Source organism: Benincasa hispida, chromosome 8 (assembly GCF_009727055.1).
Source record: "Benincasa hispida cultivar B227 chromosome 8, ASM972705v1, whole genome shotgun sequence".
In the NCBI taxonomy this organism is placed as follows: domain Eukaryota; kingdom Viridiplantae; phylum Streptophyta; class Magnoliopsida; order Cucurbitales; family Cucurbitaceae; genus Benincasa; species Benincasa hispida.
Genome location: NC_052356.1, coordinates 42867070 through 42877765, shown reverse-complemented (window position 1 = coordinate 42877765; position 10696 = coordinate 42867070). Strand labels below are relative to the sequence as shown.

The following is a 10696-nucleotide window of genomic DNA, read 5'->3' as shown; positions in this document are numbered from 1 at the left end:
TTGTACTTAGAGGCTTTCTTAATCATTTTAACTATGTTACTAATTATCCCAATCTCTCCCTATATAAACACTGGTTCCATTAGCTTAAGGAAATACACCAAACCCCTTCAAACTTCCCTTTCATTTCATCTCTTTATCTCTCATTTTTCTTACTATCCCTTAATTTTGCTTTGTTTTTAAGTTTCTCTTCCAACTTAAACCATAAGTTCATGATAATGCTCTTCATCAAGTTTGTAGCCAACAGTTTCTTTGTTTTTTCATGCATGAACTTTGTTGATAGCTTTACTTTTAACACTGTTGTCTCTTTAGATGGAACTGGAAATTTTAGAAGCATTAATGCAGCTATAGCAGCTGCACCAAGTAATAGAAAATCTCGATTTTACATTCATGTGAAACCTGGGATTTACAAAGAACATGTTGAAATCGAAAAGAAAAAGACTTTCATTGCGTTAATCGGTGACAACGCTGCAAACACCATCATTGTTGATAGTAGAAGCCATGCTACTGGTTTTAACACCTTCCAATCCGCTACATTCGGTAAGTTTGAACTTGCCACTTTTTGTTTCCATTGCTTTGCTTTCAAATATTAACAGTGCATATTTGATGTTGAGTTATCCCTAAACTTTTCTTTTGTAGTTGTCAAGGGTGATAACTTTATGGCACAGTCCATAACGTTTGAAAATTCTGCTGGACCTGAAAATGGTCAAGCTGTTGCCCTTCTCAACAACCGCGCCAATCATACGGTATACTACAAATGTGTATTTCTTGGCTATCAAGACACTCTTTATGTCAATGGAGACAATGTATTCTTCAAAGATAGTGAAATTTACGGCACGGTAGATTTCATATTTGGATATGGACAAGCTGTGTATCAAGATTGTAATATATATGCAAGATTAGGCAATAGAACGATTACAATCACAGCACAATCTAAACAATTATGGAACCAAAGAAGTGGCTTCGTTTTCCAAAATTGCAGTGTAATGGCCTCTCCTGAACTCAGGTCGATAGAAAATCTAAATTTTGAAGTTTATCTTGGTCGGCCTTGGAGAGACTATTCGACTGTAATTTTTATGGACTCATTTTTGGACTATCTAGTTAATCCAGCAGGATGGTTGGTTTGGTCGGCAGAGCGGCCTCTCAATTTATTATTCTATGCCGAATTTAACAATAGAGGTCCAGGAGCTGATTTAACTAGTAGAGTCAAATGGCCAGGTTTTCATGCGATAAATAGTCCATCAGAAGTCATTAATTATACCGTGAATATTTTCATTGATGGAAATGCATGGTTACCAGAAACTAGCGTACCATTTAGACCTACCTTATAGTTTAGATTTGTTTTTATGTTTTAGTTTTTGATGCGCAATTGTATATTTTCTTTGCATATGTTATATGAATGAATTACTTTTAATTGTCCTTTAATTTCTGATTTAAAAGTTTTGAAAAAAAATTCACAACGGTGTGTTATATAAGAATTTCATAGGAACGAACTTAATTAATTAATCAAGGGGTAATTGATGATTTGGTGGAATAATAATAATTTAATTAAAATTCATTAAAACGTCAACACTCTCATATATTTGTGTGTAACAAAAAAAAAACAACTTCATATACATGAACTTCCATGACTTTTTGTCATAACCAAATTTAAATTAAAATTATTTTCATAAAATGAAAAAGAAAAAAAAACTATTAAATTTTATTCCATTTAATTAGTGATGGAGGAAACAAAATCATAATAGTAATTGATAAAAGTTAACTCAATATATTGATATTGATTCAATTAATTTAACTAATATAATTAACCGTGCTAAGTAATGAATATATATACTCACAAATCTATATAAAATACAAGAGGTTAGTTAAGAGAAAAATGATCACGTGCAATGCACATGAGATACTTGGTATTCAAAAAAAAAAAAAAAAACCATTAAAAGAGTATTTGGCTCGCAGATTGCGATATTTTTAGGTAAAATTTATGTACTTATATTTTGCTTTTTCTTTCTTAATTTTCTATTTATAGCATATAGTTTTATTCCCCCTCATAAGCATCAACTTCCTAGTTAAGTTTATATTTGTAATAATGATAATAATAAAAAAGTAAAAGGAAAAGATTTCCATTCTTTTAGAAAGATAAATAAAAGGAATATTTGCCAAGTATATAAATATTTTATATACAAAAGAAATATTTGTTATCTTCTTTTCTTCAAAATTTGCATTATATTTGTATATTCAAATTAATACAGGTGAAAAATTAATAATAATAAATTGAGGTGTTAAACATAAATATTACTATCGATGTGATATTACGTTAATGTGAGCATAACTCAATTAATATAAAATTTATATTATCTACACATATGGTCAAAAATAAATAATATAAAGTTTCGGGAGATATTTCTGTTATCGTAATAATTTTTCATGCTATAAATATTTCAGTTTATTGCTTTCTTTTATTTCTATGTTTATTTCGGTGGGTGGTTAAGGTTTTCCCAATCATTTTTATTTATGACTTTTTTGAAAAAAAAAAAAATTGAAGAAGATTTTTTTTTTTAAATTTTCATACATGTGCATTGTTTGCAAAATTGGCAGCAAAGGCTAGAAAATATTATTTTTATTATATCTTGCCTATAAAGGCATTAACTATTAAAAATATATATGTTTTTCCCATACCAATTTCTATGGTTAACATATATATATATATTTGAATAATAATGAAGAACATACGTTTTTTTCGAATAAATGAAGAATATACGTACGTTATTTATGAAGAATATCGCTTAAAAAACATATATGATTTTTTTCTAAAGAAAAACATATATCATTTTGTAATCTCTTTTAGTACATGTTAATAGCTAGTATCCATATTAGAATGTTTTCTTAAAATATTTATATGAGATATCCTTTTAATTAAATTCAAAATTTCATTTTCATTTCAAATAATTTCCAACACTGAGATTTATGATCCAATACAAATTATTTCATAGTCTCTCTCTTATTTATGGGATCTCTTCTTTTATAATAAGATTCAATAGGTTTGTCTTTTTAATTAATTTTTTATACTATTGAAATCTTATTTATAATTTGAAAAGCTTCATTTTTACCATTCAACTTAATTTTTTTTTTCGGAATTTTAAGAGATATACAAAAAATCATATTTTATAGTAATGTTAATTTTAAATAAGAAAAAAAAAAAGGAAAGAGGGAAGAAAACGGAAAAAACGTATATTACTCCAAATTCCGTTTTAAGATATTAATTATGTTTTCTCTGTTGGAAACGTAATTATTAACTTTCTAAACAATACTTTAGAGGAAGAATAGTTTGTTTATAAATATCATCTCAAGGATTATATGCTTCCACTCAAGAAAAGAAATTATCAAAGAGATCAAAATGACTGCGGAAAGACTCTATGGTTTGGTTTTTTTACTACTTTCAACTATGAATTTGTTGTGTCCTATTGCTCAAGCCAATCAATTGGGGACCTCAAATACTTTCATCAACGACACTTGCCAAATATTCGAAAAAGAAAAACTGACGGCTTTTTGCATTGATGTGATCAATTCAGATTTTCGCGAAGACTTGAAATCAGACGTAAGAGGGTTGTTCACCATTTCCATAAATCATTCTATTGCTACTAGCGTTGATAATTATTTGTATCTTCTGGACCAGCTCAAAACATCTGACTTAGACAACAAAACACGATCTGTCTTTAATGATTGTGTGGAGCAATATGAGTTTGCCATAGCTCTTTTGAAATCATCGTTAGAGGAATTGTTAAAGAATCACGATAGAGATAAAGTGATGATTAATAATATGTCTGATGCGTTCGGTAGCATTGATAGTTGTGAATATGATTTTGAGGACTTTGTAACTGAACCGCCTGCTTGGTTGGCTCGTTATCTTACCTTACGTCCACTTTTTGGACTTTCAATAGGGTTTGCAAGTTTATTGTAATCAAGTAATACCATATAAGTCGTATTAGTATGGAAAAACTTTGACATCATTGTCAATAGAGAATATGTCATTATTTAAATAATTCTCATATAAAGCAACATATGTTATTATTGTAACTATTGATTGGATGTTCCAATTTAAATTATTATTCCATACAATTGGTTTTATTTTATTTTATTTCTTTGGTACGAAAAATTTTGTGATTCGTTTATATGAATTTTTGGGGGCAATTCGTTGATCTTATAATTTCTTATTTCGTATAAGTTATAATATGCTAAGGATTCAATTAATCATCAATTTCATATATTTCCAAGTACGGATGAATCAGTTTTGATAAATATATTATATATGATTTTATATTGAATGAAAAGAAAAATCAAGAATCCATTTCTTATAGGATAAACACACATAATATTACAAATTAAAAAAAAAATTAAAGATTAAAAAAAATCTACACTGTGTTAATTTTACTGATAATTTTTCGAAAAAAAATTGTTTGCTCAAATTTGGAGATGAAATCTATTAGAAAAAAATGAAATGTAAAACCATATGCAGTTGGATTATTTATATATTAATATTGTAGTATTTTGTCTATTTATTACAGTATTTTAGTTTCTTTTCTCAAGAAAAAAAAATATTTTCAATTAATTCTTTAGAATGAATTTGGAAATCAATTTCATATATTTCAAATAAGGGGAAAACTAGTTTTGATACTATATAGTATATAATTTTTTATATAATTGAATGAAAAAAAAATTAAGTATTCATTTCTTATAGACTAATAATATAATTTTAAAAATTATAATTAGAAAATAAAATTTCTACACTGTTTTACCATTACTGATAATTAAAAAAAACATTTATTGGAGATAAACATATTGGAATAAATGAAATGTAAAATTACACATGCATCTAATAACATTTTTATCTAAAAAAAAGTTCTAAATCTAGAAAAATAATGGATAAACTTGAAAAAAAACATACTAGGTATTGTTTGACGACTTTTTTAACAAATTGACTTTCTAAGACATCTCTTAGAGCGGGAACTATATGCATGCATAAATATTTATATTTATTCGCACGAGGTTTCCAGAGAAATGTATTTCGTGGAGTTAAACTTGAGTTGGGATTGGTGTCGATGTTGATTTGATGCGATGTGGTTCGATCTCTAGTACTTGATCTCTAGTATAAGTTTAACTAAAATTTGTAATAGAGGAGGGCCAAAATATAAGAAAAATCTGAACCTTAATCTCAGAATTAATTTGTTTTGGAGAGATAAAATGTAGGAATTCTCAAATTTCTTTTCTCTTTTGTTTTTTAAAAAAGAAAAATTCAGGTTTCATCCAAAATTAATTTGATTTAGAAATGGAATTTATACATTTTGAACTTAAATGAAAATTAAGTTTCATTCCTAATTTAATTTGATTTGGAGGTTAAAACTTGATTTTGGTTCTAAGAAAGAAATTTGGGATATGACCAAATTTACAAAAACAAACTTCAAGCTTTGGTCCCCAATTTAATTTGATTTTAGGCATAAAAAATAAAAAAAAAAATGGATTTAAAATGAAGATTCAAGTTCCATTCCCAATTTAACTTTGTTTGGAGGTAAAACTAAAAAAATTTGAACCTAGGATGAGAATTCAAGTTTCACCCCAATTTAGAAAGATTTGGAGAAAAAACTTAATTAATTTGAATTTAAAACAAAAATTCAAGTTCCATCCCCAATTTAATTTGATTTAGAGATAAAAACTTAGAAATTTTGAATTTAGAACGGGAAGTAAAACTTAATTAATGAAAAAGGGTTGGTACGTGGCCAATAATTTTAGAAAAAGGAGGGGTAGAAAAAAATTAAAAAAAATAAGGGGTTGAAATAAAATTTTAAACCAAACAGAATCTAGATTTAACCAAATCTTGTATTTTTTTTTGTTTGATTCTGAATTCATTGAAGTCCCTATAAATAGGACTCAATGCCTCTGCATTCTCATCCCATCAATCATCAATCTTGTATTTTCTCTTCTTTCTTTCTTTTTTTTGCTCCGAGCTTCCAACCCCTCTGTTCAGACGAGTCGAGTCGCGATCTTGAGCTGCCATCTGTGAGTCTGAACCGCGCAACCCCTCTATTCAGACAAGTTGAGTCGCGATCCCGAGCCGTCAACCGTGAGCCCCTCTCCTCTTCACTACGCGCGTTGGCCAACCTGGTGCCGTCTGATCGTGCCGCCACTCATGCCTTCGTCGCCATCCACCGCTCGTCGTGTCGACAGGTTCCTCGCTGGCCGTCGGGGAGAGGCGACCCTAGGGTTTCCTCCCATCTGCCCCCCTCTTTTCCCCCCATTTTTTTCTTTTTTTTTTTTTAAAAAATTTATATATATATATATATATATATCATTATTTTCCTTTTTTCTTTTCTTTACTAAAAAAAAACTTTATTTTTTCTTTTTTCCTTTTTCTTCCAACAAATTTTGTTCTCTTTTTTTTTTTCCAGAAGATTTCGGTTTTCTTTTCTTCTTTCATTTTTTACTCTTTTTTCTTTATTTTTCTTTCTTCAACAAAAAAAAAAAAACTCTCTTTTTTTTCTTTCTTCCCTCTTATTTATTATTTTATTTTTCAATAGAATTTTTTCGTTCCCTTTTTTTTTTTCTTTTCTTTAGCAATTTTTTCATTCTTTTTATTTAAAAAACGGTAATTATCCTTTTACTATCTCGCCCTATTTTTGTTTATCAGGAACCCAATTCGAGGTGGTTTTTTTTTTTTTTTTTTGTTGCAGGTATGAACAATGGCAGGTGGACTGAGGGGTTGATTTCAACATCTTTTCTACAAGCACGATCTCAATCCGTGACTTGAAGACTTCGCCCTAAGTTCTTGAGGACTTTGGCACCTGATTGGCTTCGATCTTAATATGTGGCCTGAAGGGTTCCGTCGGTTCCAGTCTGATTCTTTGACTTGAGCACTTCGTCGATTTCCAACTCAATGCTCTAACGACTCTGATCTCCGCCCCTCATTGCCTTTGATCTTAGTACGCGACCTGAGGATTCCACCAGTCCCAGCCTCAGTCTTCGACTTGGACATTCCGTTGGTTTCAAGCTCAAGTGCTCTAACGGATTTGATCTCTATCTCTTACTAGCTTCGATCTTAGCACACAGCCTGAGGATTCCGTCGGTCTCAGCCTCAGTCTTTGAATTGAGCATTCCGTCGGTTTCCAACTCAGTGCTCTAACGGCTCTGCGCTCCACCTCTTATTGGCTTCGATCTTAGTATGCAGCCTGAGGATTCCGTCGGTCCCAGCCTCAGTCTTTGACTTGAGCATTCCGTCGATTTCCAACTCAATGCTCTAATGGCTCTGATCTCCACCTCTTATTGGTTTCGATCTTAGTACATGACCTGAGGATCCCGTCGATCCCAGCCTAAGTCTTTGAGTTGAGCATTCTGTCAGTTTCCAACTCAGTGCTCTAACGGCTCTGATCTCCACCCCTTATTGGCTTCGATCTCAATACGCGGCCTGAGGATTCTTTTGGTCATAGCCTCAGTCTTTGACTTGAGCATTTCGTCGGTTTTCAACTCAGTTCTCTAACGGCTCTAAATTTTTTCCCCTTATTGGCTTCGATCTTAGTACGCGACCTGAGGATTATGTCGGTCCCAACCTCAGTCTTTGACTTGAGCACTCCGTCGGTTTCCAACACAATGCTTTAACGACTTTGCACTCCGCCCTTTATTGACTTTGATCTTAGTATGCGCCCTGAGGATTCCATTGGTCCTAGCCTCAGTCTTTGACTTGAGCATTTCGTTGGTTTCCAACTCAGTGCTCTAACGACTCTGATCTCTGCCTCTTATTGGCTTTGATCTTAGTACTATTGGGATTGGTATCCTAATTCTCCCAGAGTCTTGTAGTTTGTAAACTATACACATTGTTATGAATAAAATAAGAGTTATTTTATCTGACATTTACTCATATCTAATAAACAAAGTTCCGTGGTTATTATATGTAAACTTAAGCATGTATATGAGATATAAAAGTGGATCATACTTTAAGTGATAACCTAAATAGGTTTGTAGTATAAGGATTAAGGAGGGATACCTGATCCTGGTGACACTATGGATATGACCCGCTTTGTAGAGGTTTGCAAGTGTTGTGAACTACTACAGATGGTAGATCCTGACAATTCATGTGGAGACATGCGAGCGGGGGTGTCCTATACAAAGAGTTTGTATAAGACCAGACCACAAAATGACTAGTCTCTGCATATAACGTTGTTGATACTGGAGACTTATATCGCACCTAAACGACCATAGGTGACATGACCTCAATCCTGAGTGTTTTGGGAACTCTTGCCTTTGAGGGCGGTCCTTTGATTAGTATGGGTGAGAGTGGCTAGATTGCCAACTCAACATGCCTACCTTTTTGGGAACTTGTCTGATTTGAGACTTGGGAACTCAGTTACACAAGATGGAATTCACTCATTCGCCGAAGCAGGGGTAAGTAGATAGATTGCTCCCTTGAGGGCTGATTCTGGGTCTTGAACATAGTGGTCACACCTTCTCTCTAGAAGAGAGAACTCAGTCATAGTAGGACTATGACTTATGTTCATTAGAGGGATCAGTGGTACTTAAGGAGTTAGATGTAACTACAAGGGCATAACGGTTATTGGCCCAGCTGTACTTATGAGCAATCTGTGAAGGGTTATCACATTGTTGATTGGTTAATTTGGACACATAATATATCTATAGTGAGAAGAGTTCAGCTTTCGGTCTTTAGTGGAGTGCCTGGCAGTTAACGGATGGTAGATCCCATGACTAAAAAGTTTAGTCAGTTATTCACGTACCGTTGGAGTTTTGAGCTATAGGTTCATAAGGTCCCCTATAGCTCAATGGATTCAAGTTGAGAATCAGTTCTTGGTGTTGATTTGAAATGTTCAAATTGACAAGAGGTAATTCGATTATATATGATATGATCGGTGTGATGTATAAGATATATCATGTTGAGGATTAATGTAAATGAAATTTACATTAAGTACCATAAAATAGAAAAAAAAGTTATGGTTATATGTTTCATGAGAAGAAATATTAAAACTATAGGTTATAAATATACTATGGTAAGTTGGTTATCATATATATTTATAATAATATTAATTATTGGATAATTATCTCTTTTTCTCTAATAACCAATTGAGTGGAAGGTTATTGGTGGTTTCATGGTAACCATGAGATAAAAGGAAAATTATTTTCCTAAATTTAGTAGTTGTTGCAAGAGTTTCCATTCTCGGAAATTAATCATGAAAAGGCTGTCAAATGGATTAAATTCACTAAATGATAGCTGAAGAGAGAAAACGATCATGGAGTGAAACTACACGATAGTTTACTCAGCTGGCCATTAGCTAAACGATCGCGGAGCTTTTGCTAAACCATCGTGGAGTATTTCTAAATGATTGGGCATCGTCTATACAATAGACCTTTGCCATCTCCCACTTGCTCAATCGTTTATACGATTGTTCTTCCTCCGGTCTTTTCCTCTAACAAAGTCCACACAAAGCCCACACTTCTGGATTCTCACATCGAGAATACCAAGGTAACCATTGTGGAGGTATCATACTCAACTAGACTAAGTCAAGGTTTTTGGAGGTCGTTCGTTGTGTTCGTGATCTTGGAGATCGCTGTATTCGTGGTCACTGTGATCGTGCTGTGTTGCGGTCATAGTGTTCGAGCGTTCGTGATTGTTGTCTTGCTGATTGTACGAGCGTTCGAGATCAAGGGTGTTTGAAGATGAGTTTTCAAAGGTATGATAATCTTTCCCTTGATCTTGTTGTAAAGCATGCTGTAATTTCGTTTTGTACATGACCAGTTAGTTTCCGTTTCTTGACTGTAATTATTTAAATTCATATACGATTGTAATTTGGAACGATTATTTCGCTACTTATGGAAATCCTCATATCCGATTTTCTTCAAGTACGTAGCCTGAGGGTTCCGTTGGTTCCAGCCTCAGTCTTCGACTTGAGCATTCTGTTGGTTTCGAACTCAGTGCTCTAACAGCTCTGATCTCTATCCTTATTTATTTATTTATTATTATTATTACTATTTTGAAATTCATGCGACTGAATTTACCGACCGCCTTTTTATGCACCTTTTTTGTGCAGCATCATGGTCTGCTTTACCGAGTGCATTTTTTCTGGAAAGTGATATCTCGTGATCTAGACCAACCTAAAAAGGATGGACTTAGCCTTCCTGTGGAGAAGTCATTGGATGGTCCCTTTGGGGATATTTGGCATGATTTGAATGATGATGCGATGACTAATGAACTATAGATGGAAGTGTCTTTGACTTCGAATAAGAAAGTGTGGACTTTAAGGTCTACCATCCATAGAGAGGCTCCTAACTATAATAGAGTGTTAACTCTCGGGCGTAATTTGATTGAAAACGAAGTTCGTTGGAATGCAGTAACAAAGGTCCCTAGAGAGTTTACCTTTACTGATTACTACTGGGATTGGCTAGAGTTTGTTGTGTTGGGGTTGATGCCCTAAAGTCTCATGTTCTGTAGTTTGTAAATAGTTTGTACGAATGCTTGTGTTGTTAATATATGATATTTACTTCACATCTTGTATTTTTGCTCGGTTACTTGTTTTATTTGCTTTACCACAAACCAATAAATATAAAATCCCTGGTTATATGTATGTGACTAAAGCATGTATGTGGTGACATACAAGTGGATCATGTCTTGAGTGATAACCAAAATGGTCTGTAGTATATGGATATA

General features: G+C 32.7%; 1 protein-coding gene across 1 annotated transcript; it reads left to right on the top strand.

The window, feature by feature from the left end:
• Positions 1-263: 263 nt before the first annotated feature.
• Positions 264-3955, top strand: LOC120084059 (putative pectinesterase/pectinesterase inhibitor 22). The gene is made up of 3 exons (XM_039039961.1): positions 264-537; positions 637-879; positions 3567-3955. Exons 1-3 carry the CDS (start codon positions 264-266, stop codon positions 3953-3955), a joined length of 906 nt encoding a protein of 301 aa, XP_038895889.1.
• Positions 3956-10696: the final 6741 nt, after the last annotated feature.